Source organism: Meriones unguiculatus, chromosome 1 (genome assembly GCF_030254825.1).
Source record: "Meriones unguiculatus strain TT.TT164.6M chromosome 1, Bangor_MerUng_6.1, whole genome shotgun sequence".
Taxonomy (NCBI): Eukaryota; Metazoa; Chordata; class Mammalia; order Rodentia; family Muridae; genus Meriones; species Meriones unguiculatus.
Window position 1 is genome coordinate 160822591 of NC_083349.1, and position 18395 is coordinate 160840985.

Sequence of the window (18395 nt, forward strand, 5' to 3'; positions counted from 1 at the left end):
TATTTTATTTTATTTTTTGGTTTTTCCTCACAGGTCCTCCTGCCTCTGCCTCTTGGGTGCTGAGACTAAAGACTTTTGCTACCTCGCCCAGCCACAAATACTTACAACCTAAACAATATTTAGGACAGCCAAGGCTCCACAGAGAAACCGTGTCTCGAAAAACCAAAAAATGCTTGGTCAGACCGTGTTGGGGTTGGTTATTAAATCCTTGTCATGCAAGGTAGTCACATAGACCTCCTTATTACTTGAGTGGTCAGTCTGCTTCCCAAGAGATGACTGTTCCGCTGCGATGGTGTGGGGATTGAGGGACAGCTTCATGGGGTGATCCCATTTGTTCCTGGCTCTAAAGCTGACGATTGGAGACTTTCAGGTGCCTTTTCCCAGGTCTGGAATAGAACACTGTAAAATCTGACAGTCAACTGCCGTAGTTACTTTTTACAAATTCAGGGCTAATCAACCTAGTGGGTGGGCCCTCCAACATCAACCACTCATCCAAAAAAATGCTCTATAGGCTTGCTTACAGGCCATCTGAGAGGTGTTTTCTCAACTGAGGTTCCTCTTTCCAGATAGCTTTAACTTGTGTCACGCAGACAAAAACAAACAAGACCTCCCCCCCCCCCGAAAAAAAAAAAAAAACCTCACACAAGCAACAAAATTTTACTCTCTTTTTAGTTGCCCTGCCATAGACGTTTCAAGGTGCATGCTACAGTGTGCGCAAGAACAGTGGGGCAGGCAGCGCGGCGGAGAGGTGCCACCTGACCTTACAGCATCCCAAATACTTCCGATCTGTGGGAGGAGCCGAGGCTCTGCAGCGGTGCTCTCTTCTTTTCCTGAGAGACGTGAAGGAGAGGCAAGAGGCACATTTTGATGAGGAAGCTGTCACTGTGTAGGACTCCCCCGTGTTTGTTAAGTAAGAATAGTTTCATGACATGCTCAAGGATGCAGAAATAGTAACCCGTAGACCTGGGATTCAGAGATGTCAGCTGAGATGTGCGGCTGAATTCTGAAACTATATCTGCTGTAACTGCTTTAGCCTTCAATGATGAAAAGCCGTCGTGGTGAAAGTGAAAAGCCGCATTAGGAACAATCTTGGCTGGAATGCAAAATTGATTGTGGCCAATGCCTGTGTATGGGCAGTATACATACTAAGAGATACAGAGAGGTTAGCATGGCCCCTGCACAAACATAAGATGCGAATTAATGAAGTGTTTTATACGTTTTTAAAAGGTAGTTTTCAATTTTACTCATTTTACATGTGTACTGTTTTGTCTACATGTATGTACAACATAGGTACCTGATGCCCGTGGATGTCAGAAGAGGGTATGGGATCTCTTCGAGCTGGAGTTCTGGATAGTTCTGAGCCACCCTTTGGGAGCAGGGATGAGAACCTCTGGAAGAGGGACAAGTTTCTCTAATACTTGCAGCCCTCTGTGTAGCCCCCAGTGGTTTATGCTTTTCAGCTAAAAAAAAAAAACAAAAAACAAAAAAAACTTTAAAGCCAGGTGTGGTGGTGGATGCCTTTAATCCCAGCACTTGGGAGGTAGAGGCAGTCGGATCTCTGTGCGTTCACGGACAGCCTAGTCTGCAAAGTTTATTCCAGGATAATAATAAAATAATAGTAAAAGTTTATTCCAGGATAATAACAGCCAGGGCTGTTACACAGAGAAACCTTGTCTTGAAACAAAAGAAAACAATAATAAATAAACTTTAGTTGGGCATAGTAGTGCATGCTTGTAGCCCCAGCGCCCAGTAGTTGGATGTTAGATTGTGAGTTCAGTAGATTGTATTAACATGGATTATGAGCAGATGCAGGGCTAATGATAGAGAGATGTCACTATAAATCAAAAGACAGGAGTCATGTTCGTCAGCCATACTGATCCCAGCTGGTTTTAGACACAAGAGAGCTCTGAGATGGTATCGCCTGTAGCCGCCTTGCCCTTTTCATGTTTTAAAAAAGATTTCATTTATTTATTTTATGTATATGAATGCTGTCTTCATGTATACCTGCATGACAGGGAAAGCATTAGATCCCGTTTAGATGACTGTGAGCCACCATGTGGTTGATGGGAATTAAACTCTGGCCTCTGGAAGAGGAGCCAGTGCTCTTCACTGCTGAGCCATCTCTCCAAGCACCCAGTTTTCACGTTTTTTACACAACTACCTAACCTACCTCTATGATTCAGAGGAAAGGAAAATGTAGTTTTTTTCCAGAAATTGCAGGAAAATGGGGAAGTGTTAAGGATCTGTTATTGATGAGGAACACAGGACAGTGGTTTATAAATAAGTCTGAAAAAAGAGGGAAGGAGAAACAGAATGTTTCCACACTGTCCGTAGGTTGCTCAGGCCTGGGAAAGGAAACATGCAGGATTTGGAGAAAGGATTAAACTTTAATGGGTTTTCTTGCAGGTGAAAGGCAAATTTGTTTGGGTTTTTTTCCTTTACTTACTTATTTATTTTAAAGTATGAGTATGTGTGGTACGCCTCTGTCAGCTGAGATGTGCGGCTGAATTCTGAAACTATATCTGCTGTAACTGCTTTAGCCTTCAATGATGAAAAGCCGTCGTGGTGAAAGTGAAAAGCCGCATTAGGAACAATCTTGGCTGGAATGCAAAATTGATTGTGGCCAATGCCTGTGTATGGGCAGTATACATACTAAGAGATACAGAGAGGTTAGCATGGCCCCTGCACAAACATAAGATGCAAATTAATGAAGTGTTTTATACTCTCAGGGTGCCTGAGAGTCCAGAAGAGGCGTCTGGTCCCCTGGAGTTGGAGCTATAATGTACGATGCCCAATGTGGGCTCTGAGAACTGGAGTTAGGCCCTTTGTGATAGACTACATGCTTTTATCCATTGATAAAAGCTGTCTCTCTAGTATTCATACATACATATATATATATGTATGTATGTGTGATTTTTTTTTTTTGAGATAGCCCAGGCTGGCCTTTTACTGTGTAGGCAAGGATGACTTTGAGCTTCTGATCCTCCTGTTTTCTGTTTCCCATGTTCTGATATTGTAGGCTTATGTCATCATGTCTGGTTTAGGCAGTGCTAGGGATTGAACCCAGGGCCTCGTGCATGCTGTATGAATGCTCTACCGATTGAGCTGTATCTCCAGCTGTTTTCAGACTAACTAAGTAGATTGTCATCCAGCAAAATTTGGGGGGATATTTCATACTTGGTCCTGACAATGGGGAAAATATATTTTGTGTAGAACTGAACATCAGAGCTATGGAAGTGTATGTTTCCTATTATAAATTAAAAGTTGGCATTGTCGTGTATAGCTTAGTTCACTGCAGTTATTATGGAAGACACATCGTTGAGCATGCTGCAATATTATCTGCCATCTCTCTTTCTAAATGTGACCTTGTTAAGTCAGGCTGGTGCATAGCCTGGATGCATCAAAAGATCCTACCTCAAAACAGCAACAAGATGGGTGAACCCAAATTGCCCAGATGTGAATGCTTCACTTATCAGCCGATGAAGAGATAGTCTAGGAAGTCTTCTCGGAGGAGGGGACACTTTGCCAGAGGAGTGAAGGATGCGTAGGGATGATTGACACAGAGACTACGGGAAAGCCTCTCAGGGGCTGGAATGCCACTCTGAGAAGAGCCAGTGTGGGCTCCGAGGTCAGGGAACAAGGTCTTAAGAGGAGGCGGGAGGGTAGACGGGATGAGGTTGTCCAGGTTCTGGCCGACCTTGTAGGGATCTGACACGCAAGAGTAAGTGAACCGCAGAGGAAGCAAGGTGCGGCAGAGGAGGCGTGGCCAGGCCCGAGGGATTTTTGCTTGTTTGTTTGTTTTTTCATTAATTTATTTAATATTTTTACATTCTGATCACAGCCCCCTCCCCTCCTCTCCTCCCAGTCCCACCTTCCCACCCCCTCCCCGCATCCTTCCTCCCCTTGGGTACCAACCCACCCTGGCACATCAAGTCGCAGCAGGACTAAGTGCATCCTCTCCTACTGAGGCCAGACCCGGCAGTCTAGCTACGTAAAAGGGATCCAAAGGCAGGAAACAGAGTCAGAGACAAGCCCCCTCCAATTGTTAGGTGACCCACTGAATAACATGCTGCACATCAGCTACTTATGTGTAGGGGTCCTAGGTCCAGCCCATGTATGTTGTTTGGTTGGTGGTTCCGTCTCTGAGTTTTAACAGGGCTGAGTTTTAACAGAGCTCTCTGCTAGCTGCTGGTTAGCACAGTGTAGATGCCATGTGTTCTGTAGGCACCGGTGTGCTAAATCACCTATGTGACAATCCATCCCACAAATATTTACTGGAACTGCTAAATGCCCCCTTCATGTTTCTCAGACTATGGGGTGAGATTCATGTAAGGATTGTGAAATTGAACTAAAGAATTTCTGGAAATGTTTTTAAAATTACATTTATTTCCTTATTGGGGCCAGGTGTGCCATGATGGAGGCCACAATTTATGGTTGTTTTTTTTTTTTTTTCCTTCTTTCACACAAGTCTCTCTTGAGATTGAACTGAGCTTATCAAGCTTGGTTGATTCTTATTCGAAATCCACATATACTTAAAATAAAATAATAACTAAGAATGCATTGTATGACCTTATCAAAAAATTAATAAACATACGTTAGAAAAAAGAGAACAAAAGAAGGACAAGGAGAGAACCGAGTCTAGCGAAGACAAACCACGTTGGCACTTTGAGCCAGACTAAACAAAAGAAAGAGAAGACCTAAGTTAAGTGACAGTGGAGATAAAGATAGGCTGCCGCATGGATAGTAATGAAATTCAGGGGGTCATCAGTGAACACGTTAAAAACCCATATTCCGGAGTAGAGAATCTAGAAGAGGCTACACATGTAGAAGCGTATGTATAAAGTTACAGCAGGAGGCTCCACCCAGCTTAAACAGACCTGCGCTAAGCAATGTCGCTGGAGCAGCGACAGTTCCTTAACTGAATAAACCTCCAAGCTCGATAAATTCTATCAGGTTTTTAAAAATTAACACCAGTTCTTCTCAAAAATTCCCATAACATAGGTGGCTGGAGAGACATCTCGGAGGTTAAGAGCACGTAACGCTCTTTATGAGACCTGGGTTCCGTTCTCAGTAGGCACTCGGGGTCACAGTGGTCTGTAACTGCAGTAAACGGGACAGAGCTCCCTCTTCTGCCCCCCACAGCTGCCAGGCTGCTGTCCATAGCTCCAGGCTACCCTCTGCAAGTAGTAAGCACTCACATGCAGGCAGGCCAAACCCTCACATGCCTAAAATAAACACGTAAATCTCATAAAAGTTTCCCCGTCAAATAGAACTGGAAAGGATACTTCTGGAAATGTTGATATCATCCTGATACCAAAACTTGTCGAGAACAAGACTAAAACAAACAAACAAAAAACTTGTCGAGAACAAGACTAAAACAAACAAACAAAAAACCAAAACAAAAAACCAAAACCAAAACAAAGAAACAAAGACAAAACAAAACAAAAAGACTACTTGATGAATATGGATGTAAAAGTTCTGCATAAAATGCACATAATTCAACAACACATTAAAAAAATCATATAGGATGAGCAAACTTGGCTTCATTAGAGTCATGCCAGGACAGTTCAGCATATGCAACTCAGTAACTGTAATACAATACAGAAAGGTTCAGGGAGATAAATCTCATTAGACAAAGAAAAGGCCTTTGATATATATATATCAAGAAGGCACCAGCTCTCATTATAGATAGTTATGAGCCACCATGTGGGTGCTGGGAACTGAACTCAGGACCTCTGGAAGATCAGCCAGTGCTCTTAACCCCTGAGCCATCTCTCCAGCCCTGATATTTCTATGTTTACTATTCTTTCCTGAGAAAGGCCCTGAAGTAAGTAGGGGCCATACCTCAACATAACAGCTGTGCTGGTTTGCTTTCTGTTGCTGTGACAAGCACCATGACCAAAAAACATGTGGGGACGGTATTGTGTCAATTTCATCATACAGGTTAGTCCATTGGTTAGGAAGTCGGTGAAGAAGCCAAGCAGGGAAGGGGCTGGATACTCTCCAAGCAGATGCTGTGGAGGACACCGGCTCCCTGCCTCCCACCAGCCTAGCCCACAGTGGGCCTGGCTCTTCCACATCAATAAGCAATTCAAAAAATGGCCCCCAGACAACCCTACAGGTCAACCTGAGGTAGGTAGTTTTCAGTTGAGGTACTCTTTCCTAAGGTGTATCAAGTTGACAATCACGATTACAGTCTAGACTATATAAATTAATGTACAGCCAATATTATGCTAAATGGGGAGAAACTGTAAATATTTTTTTTCTGTATAAGGAATGAAACAAGGGGGTCTGCTCTTTACTCTTATTCAAGATGGTGCTTTAAGTCTTAGCCACAGCAGTTAGGCCAAGAAAAGAGTTAAAACGGATACAAACAGGAAAACCACCACATGCTCAGGCCTAGACACCAGAACACCCAGGCACTAGAGTGAGTGGTCTGTGGCAGGAGCCCCTGCAGAAGCGGGACTAGCGCTGACTACCGTGAGAGACTGGCCTACCCAGGTAGTTTAGAAGTGCTCGGCTCCACCCCGTCCTGTCCCTACTCTAGTCCACAAGGACGGCCTGGGAAACTCCCCTTTTCCCCCAATAGCCCGCACTCGGCTGCCAGGACTACAACACCCAGCAGGCTCCGCGGCCCCACTTCTGACTTGCGCAGTAGCCCCCGTTGTAAAATGCTATGACAACAGGGCGAAGGCGGCTTTGATTTAGGCTGGAGTTGGGAGGTGTCTTCCTCAGGCAGTTGGATTGCAGCTTCACCCCTCTTACAGTCTCCTTGATGGTTTCATCCTCTGTGTGAGCATCCGGATTTGGAGTTTTTCTCTCTTGCCTTGTGGCTTCCGAGGGATCCATGTCGTTTTCCCTGCTTGTCTCTGGGGGATGACAAGGAGATACAGGAGATCTTGGAGGGACTCACTTCAACTCTGTGGAGCTGGTGTGGCCGCTCGGCGGGATTCTGTGCCTGTGGACGTGGAAAACTTCGAAAACACGACCAAGAGGTACTAGTGGAGTTAAATGTTGCTTTTCCCTGCACGGCTCCATCACTGGATCCTCGTCAGGAGTTCTGAAAGGGATAGTGCGTTCGTAGAAACGCGAGGCAAAGTCCACTTGTTGGCATCAGGTAAGAAATGTTCCAGGAATTATAACTTGGGATGCATGAATGCCGTGGCTATGCTTGGTCAACAAGACTGATCAGATGCCCCGTAATGGTTTGGGAGATGTAGGGGATCGGTTTCCCAGGAAGGAGGCTTGCATTCAAACCAACCGCTAACGCGACGTGTGCAGGTTCTGTCAACACCTTTGAGGAACGGGCGATTTGTCAGGATTCCATGGAATAGTCACATGGAGTAAGAGCATCTTTCTCCTGTGACATTTCAACAGGTCTTGTGAGCAGAGCGACAAAGCGGTTCCCAGTGTGGGACTGGAGCGGGAGCGTGCTGATTCTCTCCAGGGCTGCAATAGGATTAATGTTTATCCTTTCTCCTTCCTTTGCAGACCACAGCAGTTTAGATGGATTAAGCTGATTTTATCAGCAGTTCTTCTCCAACAAGGTCTGCACTTGGCTTGGGATTTTCTGGATAAACTTATATTTTTTGTCATCTCACATTGTCTTTAAATACCAAATCGTATCTTATGTATACACATATGTCCATCCTCCTTTATACACACAACTTGAAAGATACTGGCGGGAAAGCAGAGTTTTCTCTTTTCTTCCTTCCTTTTTTTAATTAAAGAAATTATGATATGTCTCAAGCTGGCCTGGAACTTACTGTGTAGCCTAGGCCGTCCTTATGACCTGCTTGCCCCAAGCTCCTGAATGTGGTTATTACAGGTGTGTGCCACTGTGTAATGTATTAATGTTTGCTAGCATTCAGAGAGAGAGAAAGATTAACTTATTAGCAGTATTTGAAGAGGATAATGGTTGAGATTTGTTTTTTGGTGATGGATTGGATTACTATTATTGTTATTATTATTTTGGTTTTTCGAGACAGGGTTTCTCTGTGTAGCCTTGGCTTCTGGACTCGCTTTGTAGACTAGGCTGGCCTCGAACTCACAGAGATCCGCCTGCCTCTGCCTCTTTGAGTGGTGGGATCACAGGCGTGCGCCACTGCGCCCAGCTATCGGGTTGTACTGTTACAAGAATTAAAAACAAGAAACTCCCTGTTCAAAGGAAGCTCATAGGCTGCTCTGTTTCCAAGCGGGTTTCCTAGTAAGTGGTACAGGGGCTGTCTCTGACATGAGCTCAATGGCAGGTTCTTTGATCACCTCCCCCTGGGAGGGGACAGCATTGCCAGGCTACAGAGGAAGATGATGCAGCCAGCCTTGATGAGACCTGATAAGCTAAGGTCAAATAGAAAGGGCTGAGGTCCTCCCCTATCAGGGGACTAGGGAAAGGGTATAGGGGCAGAAGAGGAAGGGAGGGTGGGACTGGGAAGAGACTAGGGAGGGGGCTTCAGCGGGCATACAAAGTGAATACATTGTAATAAATAAATAAATAAAATTAAATTTTAAAAAATGAAAAACAAATAAACAAACAAAAAAATCCAAGAAACCTTATTGTGAAAACCATTTACAAGTAGAGGTTAGGGTTTCTTAAATTATGTATAATGGTTGTAGAGTATACCTCCCACTTATGTTTTTGCTATAGTTTTAAACAAATTATTATATTTTAATTTATTAATTTTTGGTTCATGTATGCATGTGGTCAAGGGAACTACAGTGGAAGTCAGAGGACAACTTGCAAGTTGTCGTTTCTCCACGCGGGTTCTCTCAGGCTTAGCAGCAAGCACCTATATTTGCTGAGCCATCTCACTGGCTCTGCGGTATAGCTTCTTAGTAGAAATGCTCTTTGCAGGAAAAGAATACACTAGCAGTTCTGTAAACTTTTCTGCCTTTGCAGGAATATAGGAAGTCTCACTCCTCAGAACATTCATACGGGTACGTGTGTGTGGTTTTTAATTGTTTTAAAATTAACACAATTTTAGTTTTGTGTGTTGAAGGCCTACTTTAAGACGCAGGATGTTCTGTGTGTTTAAAAGGTGTAGTTGGTCCTTGCTGCCCAGGCTGCCCTTGACTTCATTTACTCTGTTAGCCTAGGTTGTCTTCCTGCAGCATCCAGAATAGCTGGGGTTCCTGGCATGTGCCACCCTCGCTCTGCTCAAGGGTGTGTGGTACTGTCTCAATGTAGCTTTGATTTGCATTACATTGGCTAGTGATGTTGAGTACCCTTTTAGATATTTGTCAGCCATTTGTAGATCTTCACTGGAGAAACACCAGTTCATTTGTTTGCTTAATTCTTCTTCTTCTTCTTCTTCTTCTTCTTCTTCTTCTTCTTCTTCTTCTTCTTCTTCTTATTCCATTTGAGTTGTAGGAAATCTTTATGTATTTTGGATGTTGTCACCTGATCAGACAACTGAATCGCAGATAGTTTCTCTAATTCTGTACATAGTCTGTACCTGCTGCCTGATTTAATACTTAACAGCATCACTCTTACCATTATTTCATAGTCGAGGAGGCTGAACTATAGCAGGGTTAGCAGTTGCTCTTCTCACTGTAATGACAAAACACCTGAGAATGCAATTTAAGCAAGGAAGTGTTTATTTGGCTCGGTGTTTGAATGGGTAGAGTTCATCAGAGCAGGGGGAAGTGAGGTGGCAGGGTCACATGGTACCTGCAGTTAGGAAACAGATGAATGTTAGTGTCAGCTGACATCCCCTGTCCATTCTTTACTCGTCTGTGACTGCAGCCTGGGGAATGCAGTGTGGTGCTGGTTAGTTTATTGTTAACTTGACACCAGGGTCAGCTAGGAAGAGGGAACCTCAGTTGAGGAATTGCCCCCATTGGATTTGACTGTGATCACTTTCCTGGCTGTTAATTGACATAGGAAGGCCCAACTCGCTCTAGGTGGGGTCATCCCTAGGCAGGTGGGCCTGGGTTGGATAAGAAAAGTAGCTGAGTCAGGTAGGGGAAAGCAAGGTAGTAGGGAACATTCCTAGGTGGTCTCTGCATCAGCTCCTGCTTCCAGGTTCCTGCCTGCAGTACCTGCATTGGCTTCCTGTCATGATCAAGTATGACCTCCAAGTCAGATGAACCCTTTTCTCTCTAGGCTGCAGGTATCTTCCCTCTTCAGCTAAAACTTTTTGGAAATACCCTCGGAGACATACTCACACTGGTTCTCGACAGTTCCAAATCTAGTCAAGTTGATTATCACATTGCCTTTGGGTTGCATGGTTAGCGTGTGTTGATGTTGGAATCCAGACTCACACAGCCTGTCTCCCCTTTGTGAGATTTTCAGCATTCTCAGACAGCTTCTTGGTTTATTTTGGATGGAAGAAAATGGCCTTGGTTTCTATGATTAGTGCGTGTGGAAGGCCTACTTTAAGAAACAGGTCGTTCTGTGTGTTTAAAAAGTGTAGTTGGTCCTTGTTATTTTCAGATTTCGTGATTTGTGAATTTGTCATTTGCTGAAACTTAGTTGTAATCCCACAATCAGGGTCCTCAGTGCTTTTGTAGTCATCTGGAGTCAGCACCAGAACCAGAGAAAGTTATTCTACAGGATCCCTCCGCCTTCTTTCAATTCCTAGGCTCTCAATCAGAATCCTCTGGTGATCTATTTGATGCCACATTAAAAATATTTATTCACTTATGGATTTCTTATTTATTTATGGCACACATGCACTGCATGTGTGAGAGTGTGCACAAGGAGATTCAAGAACGACTTGTGAGGGTCTGTTCTCTACTTCCGTTCTGAGGCCCCTGGGATCAAACCTAGGTCATCATGCTTGCTGACATCTTACCAGCTCTGTGTTTCCTGTTTCCTGGGTAAGTAGTGTCGGGATGGTGCATGCTTTCAATCCCAGGACTCAGGAGACTGAAGCAGGGGACTGAATGTTCATAGCCAGCCTGGGTTGCACAATGAGACCATGTCTCAAGAAACAAAGTAAGACAGAACAACAACAAAAGCAAATACTGAAATACCGACTAATGTTCCTAAGTGCAGGAAAGCTGTGAGAAAATACATATGCTAAGAAACATTTTGTCCAGGCTTCTTGACCATGAGTTTAGTGGTTATTAATCAACTGTATAAAACAAGATGTCTTTAAGCAGAAATACATAATGATGCTATATACTGATTGAATGATGGGAATCCGGTAACTAGAGAATGCAGGAGCCTAACCCCGCATTCCCGTGAGAAGCGGCTCTGTAGTCAACTAATCTGAATTCAGTGTTTGCGGAGACCTTTCCTAATGTAGTTAGTCAAGGAGAACTTCTTAAGTACCACCGAAGCGTGTGCCATGAAGGAAAGTGCGTCTCGGTAGATGATGCTGTGTTTCCATTGCAAAGGTACGATGTGCATTCACACAAGAACCGTCCGGAAGGACTGGGGATGCTCATTCTATGTAAGAAATCAGGTACAGAGGCTTGTGGTTGTCTGGGGTCACACAGGTAGGTACATGGACCTGCAAACCAGTTTTCCTGGTATCGATCCCTCTCTGTCTCCATCTCTCTGTCTCTTGGTGTCTGTCTCTGCCTCTCTCTCTGTCTCTCTCTGTGTACACACATGTGCACTCATGTTCATGCCTGTGATGAATTCCTGTGCCTTCCTGTGCCTTTCCTGGAGGAGGAGGAAGCTCTCCGGGTTCCTGTAGTCGCAGTGGGTCCTGAAGGGAAGCTGGGTATTTTGTTAGATTTCTGTGTTAAGCAGTACTCTTCAATTGTGAATATTGACAGTGGAGAAGAGGGTTTTTTTTTTCTTTCCTTTTTTGTGTAATTCCTTCCTCAAGTTCTCAGAAAATAGATTTCCAAATGAATATGTAAGTTCTCAGCCTAACTCCGTGGTGTTGTAGAGTATCTGACTAAGGCTTGGAACCTTTTGGAATTGTGGTTTCATGCCTGTGGACATGATGATACACAGAGTTAAAGCTAACTGCAGACATCAGTCTTAAAGCTAGGCAAGCTTAATTTGCTGTGCTTTAACAGAGAATTAATGTGTGCTGGCTGTGGTGGCAAATGACTACAATCCCAGCACTTGGAATGTGGACACACAGACCAGGAGCTCAGGGCCAGCATGGGATATACCAAATCCGGTCCTAAAACAATAACAACCAAAACACCAAGATATTTTATTTTAAAGGTTTTTATTTTTAAAAGGCATTTGATTATAATTAATTCACAAATAAAAGCAGCCTTGAACCGTACATACCTCAGCGAATACACAGTTAGAATGGCCACTCTGAAGCTTTTTATCTTCACTTAGGGTATTACACTTTCGCTATCAATTATATTTTTAGTTCACTTATCTACCACAAAGACAGAAGAACTGTGGCAGAATGAAAACTAGAAAGACAATTAGATTTATATTTTCTTTAATGATGCCTGTGACCTTTTGCCTACATTCTTTTTTTTTTTTTTTTAAGGATTTATTTTATTTATTTATCACATATACAGTGTTCTGCCTGCGTACCAGCAGAGGGCACCAGCTCTCATTATAGATGGTTGTGAGCCACCATGTGGGTGCTGGGAATTGAACTCAGGACTTCTGGAAGAGCAGCCGGTGCTCTTAACCTCTGAGCCATCTCTCCAGCCCCCTTGCCTGCATTTTTTCACTATCACCTAGAATCACCCTTTTTTAACCTTCTTTCTAAATGCTACAGGATACCCACAGTTACAACTCTTAGTTTAAACTTAGTGTGTGTGTGTGTGTGTGTGTGTGTGTGTGTGTGCGCGCGTGTGCGCGTGTGTGCGCGTGTGTGCGTGTGCGTGTGTGCGTGTGCGTGCGCGCGCACTGTCCATGCATTATAGATCAGAATTGGCACCTGAGACGGAACATGAGGCTTGTTTATTTATTTGTTCCTGAGTTTGGTGGCCTCTATTGATATTTTACATTAGAGTCATCATGGTCTTCCCCCTCGCCCTCTCCCCACCGCCTGTGCCCCGCCTGTGCCCACTGCCCTGCAGACTGTGCACAGCATGCCCGGATACATTCTTTCTCTCTGTGTGTAGAAGTTAAGAGTCCAGGTGATGCTGGTGTCATCATAACAAGTTCTCTGGGATCTCTGACTGGGATCACATCCACACGTGAACATACGGAGGAATTAGTGTGCACGTGTGTCAGATAAGGGTGACAACAGCAGGACACTCACAGGGACACAGTCTGCTAAGAAAGGCAGAACTGAGCCTGCACACCTTTGAGGGAAAGTGACAAAAGTCTGTTGTATGTGTGTGTGTGTTTTAAAAGAAAAATTTCGAAAAGTTAAAGAATAGCTACCAGCCATCTGTGTTTTGTTTTTTGGGGCATGCTCAGTTCGTTAGCACATTTGTGGGCTGTCAGTCTTACTTCCTCGGTGTTTAACTTTTGTAGTTCTTTGTAAAATCTGGATGTTAACCCCCCGCCTGGAGCATACCTCGTAACGGCTTTCTCCCATTCTGTGGGCTCTGTGCTCTGTTGTTAGTTTCCTTTGCTGCACAGAAACTTACCTTTCACATCGTCCTATCTGTTGATAATCAGGGCTGGCTCCTGTTCTGTTGGTATTCCATTCATAAAGTTCTTGCCTACCCCGTGTCTCTCCCCTCCCCCGTGGCTTTGTAAATTCTATTTTGTTTAATTTTTACATGTATGCATAATTTAGTTTTTTCATTGGAAAAATTTTTTCCACAATATATTTTGGTCACATTTTTCCTGTCTTCCTTTCTCCCAGAGCCTCCCTAGCTCCTACCTACTCAACTTTATGTTCTTTCTCTCTCTTTACAAATCAAAGAAGCAAGAAACACATACTCAAAAATCTTCACAAAACCACAAATATAGTAACCGAAATAAACAAGCAAAAGATCAGTAAGACAAAAAAAAAAAAAAAAAAAAAGAAAACCAAGCAAAGCAAAATGAGACCAAAACAAAAACAAAAACAAAAATCTCTAAAAATGCCATTAAGTTAATTTTGTGTTGGCCAACTACTCCTGGGCATGAAAGCCCTGAGTGTGGTTGATACAATGGGACTCCACTAAAGAAAACCAGTGCTTCCTTTGCAACTGGGAGTCACTTTCTTAGTCAGGCTTCTTAGTCAGGGGTGAGAGCCCGTGTTACTACAGTGCAGGAACCCCATCTGAACCTGTGAAGGCCCTGTGCACGCTGCCACTGCTGGGTGAGTTCATGTGTGCTTCAGACTTGTGTCTGGAAGATTCGGTTCCCTTGGAGTCATCTGCCATCTCTGGCTCTAATGATCTTTCTGCCTCTTCTTTTCTATAGATCCCTGAACCCTGAGGGTGGGGCTTGATGGAGACTGAGTGGGGGCTTTGGGACTGAGTGTGCTAAAGTAGCTCACTCTCCGCACACTGTCCAGTTGTCAGTCTCTGGGTTGGTTCCCATGTACTACAAGAAGCTTCTCTATGGAAGACTGAGAGTTTCCAGTAGACGACTGAGATATCCCAGTGGAAGACTGAGATATCCCAGTGTCTTGAAAATCATCTCTCTGTTCTGCCCCATCAGTTTCATAATTTCAGCTTTAAATTAAGATCTTTGATATATTTTGAATTGATTTTTGTGCAAGGTGAAGGACAGGGATCTCATTGAATTCCTCTGAGGATACCCAGTTTTGCCGGCACCATTTGTTGAACAGGCTCTTCTTCTACTGCATGTTTTGAGATTTTTGTCATAATTCCAGTTGTGTTCTTGTCACCGAGATTGCTTTGGCTATTTGTGGTCTTATACGAATACTGAGATTTTTTTTTTTTTTCTAGATCTGTGGAACATAACATTGGGATTTTGATACATATTGAATTATATATGTAGATTACTTTTGGTGGTATTTTTGTAATATTAATTCTGTTAATTCGAGATCTTTTTTCTAGCATTGTCCTCACCTAACATCTTTGATTTCCCTTTTCAAAGTCCTGGTATTTCAATTTGTTGGTTAGGTGTACAACAGGTACTTGATATTTAAAGTAATTATTACTATTATTTTAAAATCATGTGTGTATGTCTGTATGTGGGTTTATGTACCTGAGTACATGCCACTGAAGGCCAGAAAAGGGTATCACGTCTCCAGAACCTGAAGTTACAGGCAGTTATGACCACTCAGTATGCGTGCTGGGAATCAGGCTGAGGTCTGGAAGATGAGTATGCATTCTTAACTGCTGAGTCATCTCTATGGCCCATAGGTACTTGGCATTTTGGAGTTATTATGAACAGGTTATTTTTCCCAATGTTTTTCTGGTATATATAGAGGCTATTTTTTTTTCTGTTTGTTTAATATTGACTTTGTATTTTGTAGCTTCACTGTAAGTGTTTTTACGTCTAAGAATTCTCTAGTAGATTACATAGAGTCTTTAAAAATAGAATATCTCATTTGCAAACGGTATAATTTGACTTCTTCCTCTCCATAAAGTGAATTTTTATATAAATGGATGTTTTATTTTTAGGGTGAAGGGAAATGTCTTTGTTCAAAGCCCGTGATTGGTGGTCTACTGTGCTGGGAGAAAAAGAAGAATTTGATCAAGGCTGTCTATGCTTGGCTGATGTTGACAATAGTGGCAATGGACAAGGTAAAGAATCTGTGGGTTTACATTTGTGTCCAGTGTTGGGAATTGAACTTGGGGCCTTACATGTGCCAAGGAGGTTTTCTGATATTGGGCTGTCATCTGCACCTTCCCCCGGAGCAAAGCGTTCAAGATAGTAAATAAAACTGGCTTGTTTAAAAACGAGAACTTACAAGAACATAACTTATTAAAACCCAGGTTTGAACGTGCCCACCCCACTGCTTCCTCTTCCTGCTTTTTTTTTTTTTTTTAAAAAAAAAAACAAGGCCATCCCTCCTAATTCTTTCAAATAGTGCCACTCCCTGGCCAACAATCATTCCAATTTATGGGCCTGTGGGGACTATTCTCATTCAAATCACCACAGTCTAGAGAAAAATTTTAGGACAGTTTTTATTAGGGGCTGGAGAGATGACTTTGTGGTTAGGAGCATAATATGGTGCTTTTCCAGAGGACCGGATTCAATTCCCAGTGCCTACATGGCAGCTCACAACTGTCTGTAACTTCAGTTCCAGGAAATTTGGCCACTGTGGGCACCAGGCACACATGTGGTACACAGACATACGCAAAGGCAAAACACCCATATACTTCAAAAAGTTATATTAGGTATATGGGTGTAACAGCAATGATCACAGACAGACTGTCATTGATCATGTGACTCTGAGTGGGACTTATGTGTGACACAGAGCAAGAAGCTGTGACTTTCTAGCAGTTTGAGGTGGTTGTTTTTCTCTGACCTAAATTTTTTTTTTTTTCAAGACAAGGTTTCTCTGTATAGCCTTGTCTATCTTGAACTCATTTTGTAGACCAGGCTGGCTTAGAACTCATAGCAATCCATCTGATCTGCCTCCCTGAGTGCTGGGGTTAAAGGTGTGCACCACCACTGCCCAGCAACCTGAAATCTTTGTTTATAAATGAGGAAAAGGCCTCAGTGAACGTGATAAACCCATTTAAGTGCTCTCTGTAAACTAGCTATTACTCAGGAAAGAAGAAAGAAAACAGAAGAGGGTTTTTGTTTTGTTTTGTTTTTTCATTTGTTTTTGTTGAGACAGGGTTTATCTGTGTATCCTTGGCTGTCCTGGACTTGCTTTGTAGACCAGGCTGGCCTCAAATTCACAGTGATCCATCAAAAGACATCTTAATGGTTTTTCATTTAATGTTTCACAGGGAATCACATTTAAATGAATGAATGGATTTATCATAGCTTGAAATCTGTGTATAAAACTTTTATTTGAGATCTGGTTATTATAATAGCCAGGTGTTTTAAAAATCATATACATATATATATATACATTTCTCTCTCTCTCTCTCTCTCTGTCTGTCTCTCTGTATATATATGCAGGGCAGTGGTAGCTCATGTCTTTAATTCCAGCACTTGGGAGGCAGATCTCTGAATTCTGAGTTTGAAGCCAGCCTGGTCTACAGAGCGAGTTCCAGGACAGCGAGTTCCAGGACAGCTAAGGCAGAGAAACCAAGAGAAACAGAGAAACCCTGTCTTGAAAAACACCACCACCGCCAACACTCCCCCCAATTCATAGATTTAAAATTTGATTTGAGTTTAGCCTATTAACTGTGGAGTTGGCCGTTCTCATTGTTATTTTATTTTATGTGTATAAGTATGTTGCCTTCATGCATGTCTGTGTACCATGTGTGAGCCTGGTGCCCTCAGAGGCCAGAAAAGAGCATAGGAGTCAGAGCCTCTGGACCTGGAGTTACAGAAGATTGCGAGCCACCACGTGGGTGCTGGGATTAGAAGCTGGGTCCTCCGGAAGAGCGACAAGTGCTTTTTACGGCTTCACTATCTTTCCAGCCCTCCACCTCTGATTTTTGAAGGGCTTTATTGAAATCAAATCTTGGTTAATTATTGAGGTATTGTGGGGTCTAAGACATGACAGCAAGCAGAGGGAACTCAGAAGCAAATTTTCCAGGCTCCTAGTAACTTTATTTGAACATATAACCTCCTTCTGGTCAGTATCATTCTTTTCACCCAAGAGACCCAAGGTTAGTCACCTTATGTGTTACTGCAGCTTCCAAGCCAGAGAATTCATCTTTGAATTAGATTCTTCGTGTTAAGATCCAGTGCTGTAGATGCTCAGAAATTCTTTCTGCAGAGTCTGAGACCCCGAGTCTTTTTCTTTATCCCAAGAAGAATTTTGGTCTTTAAATGTATCATGGTTGTATTTTAGATTATGCAGTGTCTGTAGAAGAAGTCCACTTACATTCATTGGCATTTCTTCTTTTTGTCTGGGTGGCTAATGGCAGCAGACGGTTAGTCCACCAGAATATTATGGACAGTTAGTTTCTGGGGCGTGTGCTGGTTAGTTTCTTCCAACTTGACACAAACCACAGTCACCTCTAGTGAGGGACTCTCAGTTCAGGAGCTGCCTCTGGCACGGTGGCCAGGGCATGTCTAGGAGGCATTTTCTTGATAGTGATTGGTATTGGAGGCCCTGAGGACTGTGGGTGGTGCCATCCCTGGGCAGGTGGTTCTGAGCTGCATAAGACAGCAAGCTGAGCAAGCCCTGAGGAGAGTGTTTCTCCACGGTCTCTGCTTCTACTTCCTGCTTCCAGGTTCCTGCCCTGACTTATGACAATGCAAGACTAACCTGTAAGCCAAACAAACCAGCTGGAAGAAGTCTAGGATAGAGCACAAGATCCCAGATGATGAGTCTGATAGTTTATTTGTTGTGTTTCTTGGAGCCATGCTCCATAACTTTACCTAGAGCATGGACAGGAGGAGCCTTGCTGCTTGGTGTTCCAACAGGCCACAGGATTCAGATATCCTCCTTGTAGGAATATTCATGCTCACCTAATTCCACATCATTTAACTTTTAATTAATTAATTAATTAATTATTGCTACAAGTGATAT

General features: G+C 43.1%; 1 protein-coding gene across 5 annotated transcripts in view; it reads left to right on the forward strand.

Annotated features, from left to right (window-relative positions):
- Positions 1-6661: 6661 nt before the first annotated feature.
- Positions 6662-18395, forward strand: part of Bbs9 (Bardet-Biedl syndrome 9) — a 379885-nt gene continuing 368151 nt past the window's right edge. For 2 of the 5 annotated variants that reach the window (XM_060371015.1, XM_060371029.1), the window contains exons 1-2: positions 6662-6995; positions 15412-15534. In XM_060371015.1, coding sequence (XP_060226998.1) covers positions 15423-15534 — 112 coding nt within the window. In that variant the 5' untranslated portion in view covers positions 6662-6995; positions 15412-15422. Of the gene's footprint in view, positions 7118-15411; positions 15535-18395 lie in introns of all 5 variants that reach the window. The other 3 variants (XM_060371012.1, XM_060371017.1, XM_060371023.1) reach the window with 2 other exon arrangements.